We start from the raw sequence: 7,033 nt of genomic DNA on the forward strand, positions 1-7,033 counted from the left end.
ATGCCAACCAACCAGAGCTTCCAGGGATTAAGACACTACCCAAAGCCTATACATGGACTGACCCTGTCCTCCAACTGCATAGGTAGCAATGAATAGCTTAGTATGGGCAAGAATGGAAGGGGAAGCCCATGGTCCTGCCAAGACTGAACCCCCAGTGAATGAGATTGTTGGAGGAGGGCAGTAATGGGGGGAAGATGGGGAGGGGAACACCCATATAGAATGGGACGGGATGTTGGCCCAGAAACCTGGAAAGGTAATAACAGTTGAAATGTAAATAAGAAATACCCAATTTAATAAAGATGGAGAAAAAAATATCTCACAGTGTTTGTAGAAGCCTTGTCTAGATAGGTTAAGGCTTTCTCCACCAAGTAAGAAACAGCTACTGTGGTAGCCAAGATACTAGAGTAAATTTTCCCAGGTTTGGAGTGCCCAAGGTAATTGGATCAGACAACGGTCTTGCTTTTGTTTCTAAGGAAAGTTTGGGATTGGTAAAGATATTGGGGACTAATTGGAAGCTCCATTGTGTGTACTGTCCCCAGACTTCAGGGCAGGTAGAGAGAATGAACAGAACCCTAAAATAGACATTAACTAAATTGACCTTGGAGACTGATGCTGAATGGGTGGTGCTCTTTCTCCTGGCCCTGTTCTGAGCCTGGAACACCCAGTACCATTTTAACCTGTCCCATTTTAAGATATTGTTTGGTACCCCAACTCCCTTGGGGTATACGGGGCCCTCCCTGGCAGTATCCCAACTCACTGATAGGAACCTCTACTTGAGGCTCAAATTCCTTCAGTCAATACAAAAGATTTGGCTTAAGCTGTCTGCCTTATGCTCCAGGAATGCCAGAGACCATTATGGACTGGTGACTGGGTATATGTCTGGGGGCATTGGGCACAGTTGCTGGAAGACTGGTGGAAGGTATTCTTCATGGTGCTATTAACCATTCAAATAGTCCTTAGGTAGATGATATTGCAACCTGTGTGTACACACCCCACGTGAAACCTGCAGACAACTTTCTCCATGGGTACTCCACCCCTACCCCAATGTGCCTGTCAGTCATACCTGGACTGTGGTTTCCACTGGAACCAGAGATGAGGTCACCTCCCTGAAGATCTCCAAACCCCTCAAGAGCTGAAGGCCTCCAAACCACCCAACACCTAGTGCTCCAACCTCACTTTTGACCTATATCAGCTGCTGACAGGACTTAACTCATGGGATATCCCCACCCATCACACACACACACACACACACACACACACACACACACACACACACACACACAGACACACACACACACACACACACACACACACACACACACACACACACACACACACACACACACTTTTTTGAAATTTCCTGTTACTTCTGTGAATTTGGTCAGGTTATAAATGTTGAATGTTCTCATTCTCATGAATAACAAGTGCTTTAGTTTGTGTATACATGTTACAGGTTGTTTCTCTTCCATTCTTAGAATACCAGCCTCAGGGAGTAGGTATAAAGCTTTCTCAATATTGGTCTCTTGCTGGTATAACAGATACTATATATTCTTTTATTTTTCTCAATCCAAATGCAAGAGGTTTATTTTTCCATCACATCAGGGTCAACCCTCCATCAGCTCCTTATGGCAAGTGAATAGAAGGTGACCCCAAATGGCTATGATAAGCAGCTTCTACACTTTTTATGGGTACCATTTACATAAGCAAGGTTACAGCTTAAGCTTACTGACTAAGCATGTTGACCTTTAAATCTATTGGCTAGCAAGCATCAGTCAATACATACTGAGAATTTTCTGCTCAAGAATGTTCCTGTGGGTGGAGAATGGAACCTGGCCAAGCCTTGCCCTGAGGCAAGTGGATATAAGGCTGGCAAAAGCCCCTAGGGTCCTTCATTCCCCACTTTTTCTTGTACAAGCTCCAATCTTGGACCTATGCTCAGGGATCTATGGCGACTCACTCATATTCATCAGATCCTGTACTCAGGGTCGCATACTGTTGTTGCAGGACCATCAGCTGTATTGCATCTATTCTCTCTTTTATGAAGGTTATAATCCTGTTCAATATGCAGGGTCCAAAAGTCAAAAATAGCAGTAAAACAATTGGGGATCTAAACAAGGTGAATATGAGGTTTGTTAGCCAATAGGAGGAGTTCACCTTGGCTGTCATCATATCCCAATTTGTACATCGCAAGTTCCCAAGTTTTTTCCATTGGCCATCCTGTCACTTCTTTGCCTTTCTGAGTGAATCTGATTATTTTTGTGTTACAGGTGGTATTGTGTATGGCGTGTCCCAATACCATCAGTCCCCATGGTGGACTCTCCAGTCGTATAATTTATTTTTACCGTGATCAAGTCCCAGGAGAAAGAGGGATTCAGTAGGTATCTCCTGTAGTCTCCTGTAATTTCACATCCCCAGGCAGCTCAATAAAACTGGTCTGGAACTCCACATTATTGAACTTCTACCAGGCATCTTCCATCTCAAGGTCAAAATATAAATGGGGGTTTCCCACAGGTGACACCTCCATGAAGGGAATGTATATCCTATCTTCCCTTGCCTCAGTTCAGAGCTCTCTTTCTCCCATATGGACAGTTTACTTCCATCAGCACTCTGTCATGGGTGGGGATATCCCATGAATAAGTCCTGCCACCAGCTGGTACAGGTCAAAAGTGAGGTTGGACCACCAGGTGTTGGGTAGTTTGGAATCCCTTCAGCTCTTGAGGGGTTTGGAGACCTTCAAGGCTGTGGTCAGTGTGTGTGTGTGTGTGTGTGTGTGTGTGTGTGTGTGTGTGTGTGTGTGTATTTGTTGCTTGTTTTTCACAGGTACATACATTAGGGCTGATGCTTTGATTACCTATGAAAATGTTCATTATTAGGAGATAATGATGTTCTCTGAGATTAATTTCCTATAGCTCTGCATCTAGAAATTGAGCCTTAAAAGAGGCAAACACATACTTGAATATTAATTAGTATTATTATTTTTCAAATTTTATTTAGGAGAAGACACCAATGGTATTCCAGGGGAGAAGATCCCCTGTCAGATACAGGAGAAACAAACATGCAGCAGATGCCTGTTTAATCTCCCTCTTCCAAATTGCACTCCTTTCCTTTTGAGGGTTCCTGAGCCCTTTATGTTAGGGGTGTGCTCTTTATGTATCATTTGAAATATTGTATACATAGCCAGTGCTTCGTTCATTTTGAGTAGTTGTGTCTGTCTAATTATCCAATCTGCTACACAAAAAAAGATGCTTCTTGGATAATAGGTATAAGTTATATTTATATGTCCATAGAATAATAAATAGAATGTGCTTAGTAATTATACTCATTTAGATAAGGTGAAATAGAAGGTTGTTTTCCAGGGTACTCAGATAAGTCCTCTTGTTCTTCATTATCCTATTAGTGATTTCCTAGAACTGTACATTACTGCTGTCTTTTTGAAGGAACTAAGAACTAATTATACTATTAGTAAATGGAATTCATAATATAGAGTTTTTTTTTCATGGAGGGGGAATACAAGGTCAGGGAGTATTACTGGAGAAGAGGAAACAGCCATTAAAAAAGCCTTCTAATTTCATCATGGACTTACAAAATTCACAATTCTTCCATTCTTTTTTTGAGTTCAACAGAAACTTCTACAAATAATTCAGAATTTTAACTCTGGGGGGTGGGGAATCATATTGATGCACGTGTTAAAAAAATAAAAACCTTGTCTTAAGAACATATGTTATTCTTTTGTGACTAGGTTACCTCATTCAGGATGATACTTTCTAGTTCCATCCATTTGACTATGAGTTTCATGAAGTCATTGTTTTTAATAGCTGAGTAGTACTCCATTGTTCAAATGTACCACATTTTCGGTTTCCATTCCTCTGTTGAAGGACATTTGGTTTCTTTCATCTTCTGGCTATGATAAATCAGGCTGCTATGAACAGAGTGGAGCATGTGTCCTTGTAATATGTTGGAGCATCATTTGAGTGTGCGCCCAGGAGTGGTATAGCTGTGTCCTCAGGTACTTTGTCCAATTTTCCGAGGAACTGCTAGACTGAGTGGATTTACCAGCTTGCATTCCCACCAACAATGGAGGAGTGTTTCCATTTCTCCACATCCTTGCCTGCATCTACTGTGACCTGAATTTATGTCCTTAGCCATTCTGACTGGTGTGAAGTAGAATCTCTGGGTTGTTTTGATTTTCATTTCCCTGAAGACTAAAGATGTTGAACATTTCTTTGGGTGCTTCTCAGCCATTCAATATTCCTCAGTTGAGAATTCTTTGTTTAGCTCTGTACCCCATTTTTAATATGATTATTTGATTCTCTTGAGTCTAACTTCTTGAGTTCTTTGTATATATTAGATATTAGCTCTCTATCAGATGTAGGATTGGTATATCTTTTCCCAATCTGTTGTTAGTTTTGTCCTATTGACAGTATCCTTTGCCTTGCAGAAGCTTTGCAATTTTATGAGGTCCCATTTTTAAATTTCCAATCTTAGAGCATAGCCTTTGTTGTTCTCTTGAGGAAAATTTTCCATGTGCCTCTGTGTTCAAGGTTCTTTCCTACTTTCTCTTCTATTAGTCTCAGTGTTTTGTGTGGAAGCCTTTGATCCACTTAGACTTGCGCTTTATACAATGAGATAATAGGTTAATTTGCATTCTTCTACATGCTGACCTCCAGTTGAATCAGCACCATTTGTTGAAAATGTTGTTTTTATTCCATTGGATAGTTTATCTCCTTTGTCAAAGATTAAGTGACCATAAGTATCTAGTTTCACTTCTGAGTCTTCAATCTATTCCATTGTTCTACTTGCCTGTTTATTTACCAATGCAACATTATAGAAGGAACAGCAATACCAACTCATCAGAACCCACCGGAGTTCTCAAGGATTAAACCAACAACAAATGAGTATACATGGTGGCACCCATGACTCAAGGACAAGCCCTTTGTCCTGTGAAGGCTTGTTTCTCCAATGCAGGGTAATGCCAGAATATTGAGGTTGGAGTGGGTAGGTATGAGTGGGAGGACCCTCACTGAAACAGGAGGGGTTATGGGAAAGGTAGAAAAGGGGATTAAATTTGAAATGTAAACATGTAAAACATCCAAGAAAAATAAAATTAAAAAAACATATGCCATAGTTCCACGAAGCCTATTACCATAATTTTCAGAATAACACCATAAGAAAGCATTCAGGATAATGCCATAAATGTCAGGACAGTGTCATAAATATCAGGAATATGACCATACTCATTGCATTATCCATGAGTAGGTGTTAGACTCTGCCTTATGAAATATTCACTTAACATATTTTATCTTTTTGATATAATACTGTAAATAATATGAGTTAATGACTTAAGATAACTAGCGGTAATCCTTTGTTCAGGTAATCTTTGTTTATGTACATTGTTCAGGAAATTAATCTCAAAATGTTTACATAGAAAATCAAAATCCCCACAAACCAAAGAAAACCAACAAATATTTTCATAGAGAAGAATAATAACCTTTAGTTTTATAGTATCTACTCTCTGTTCTGAAAGAAGCAAATGGTTGAATGGCTGCCATTTGACTCAACCAGTAATCCATGAGACGGTTCAGAAGGTTACATTGAAAATAACAATGTAATATGAAGAAAATAGTTATTTAGATGATTTTCTTCAAAGTGTTCTTCATATCTTTGTTCCTAAGACTATATATAAATGGGTTCAGCATTGGAGGAAGAACAGTGTACATCAATGATGCTGCAGAAGTCTTCCTGTATGATTCAGTAAATGCAGAACTAATGTATACCCCAAAAGCTGTCCCATAGAACAATGAAACAACTGACAGGTGAGACCCACAGGTTGAGAAAGCTCTATGCCTACTGCCTGATGATGGCATTCTAAGGATGGAAGAGATAATTTTAAAGTAAGAGAAAATAATCCCTCCTAGAGGCACACCACCTAATGTACTAGTCATTGTATAAACCAGAATGTTATTGATGAGAGTGTCAGAACATGAAAGCTTGATAACCTGATAAAGTTCACAGAAATAGTGGGGAATTTCAAGAAATGTGCAGAAAGATAGCCGCAAAATCATTAAACCATGTAGAAGGGCATCCACAATGCTAATGTACAAAGACAATAAAATCATCACAAGACACAAGTGGGCTTTCATGATGGCTGTGTAGTGAAGGGGCTTGCATATGGCCACATAACGGTCATAAGCCATAGCTGCTAGAAGAAAGTTTTCCATTCCAGCAAAAAGTAAGACACAGCTGAGCTGGGTAATGCAGCCTGTGTAACTGATGGCTTTGCTCTGTTTCTGAAGGTTTATCAGCATCTTAGGAACAGTGGTGGTGCTGAAACAGATATCAGTGAAGGACAGGTTTGAGAGGAAGAAGTACATTGGAATGTGGAGGTGAGAGTCTGAGACAATGGCCAAGATGATGAGCAGGTTCCCACAAATTGTCACTAGGTATATAAGCAGGAAGAGTCCAAAGAGAATGGGCTGAAGTTCTGGATCCTCTGAGAATCCCAAGAGAAAGAATTCTATTACTCTTGTCTGGTTTTCTAATTCCATAAGTTTTTAGAGTCTGAATGGGGAAATACAAGTGATTGGTCACAAAAGGAATTATACAAGGTCACTTACACCCTGCTCCCATTTTCCCATCTCCACCCTTTGCCTTCTACTCTGCTCTTTGTACTCTCCTCTGTGCTTTATTATTTTATGTGGTAGATGCCTTTACTTATATTATAGAACAAAAAGGAATAAAAGAAAATTATACATAATTTTAAAGCTAAAAATTCTGCAAAGCTCTAGGAATATACAAATCATATTGCATCTAAGAAAAAAAAAAACCTTAGTTGGTATTTTATGTGACATACATCTAAATCTGGCTTCAATGTTCAGCTTGTAAACAAGCAAATAGTTGTCAACTGTGTCCTACGTGTCCTTCTTTAAATTGTATAACAGAAAGCTATTATAAAATAATATTTAATGTTGAGAGGAAGAGAATGTAAAAACAAAATCAAAATTTTCAGCAGTAGTTTTTGGGATGTGATGGGCAT

The 7,033-nt window shown here is 39.4% G+C and overlaps 1 protein-coding gene across 1 annotated transcript; it reads right to left on the reverse strand.

Moving 5' to 3' along the window:
- Positions 1-5,627: 5,627 nt before the first annotated feature.
- Positions 5,628-6,551, reverse strand: LOC116906970 (putative gustatory receptor clone PTE03). Its single transcript, XM_032909892.1, has one exon. The coding sequence runs from the start codon at positions 6,543-6,545 to the stop codon at positions 5,628-5,630; it is 918 nt and encodes a 305-aa protein (XP_032765783.1). The 5' UTR covers positions 6,546-6,551.
- Between the last annotated feature and the right edge of the window lie 482 nt (positions 6,552-7,033).

This window comes from Rattus rattus, chromosome 8, assembly GCF_011064425.1.
Source record: "Rattus rattus isolate New Zealand chromosome 8, Rrattus_CSIRO_v1, whole genome shotgun sequence".
NCBI classification, from domain to species: Eukaryota; Metazoa; Chordata; class Mammalia; order Rodentia; family Muridae; genus Rattus; species Rattus rattus.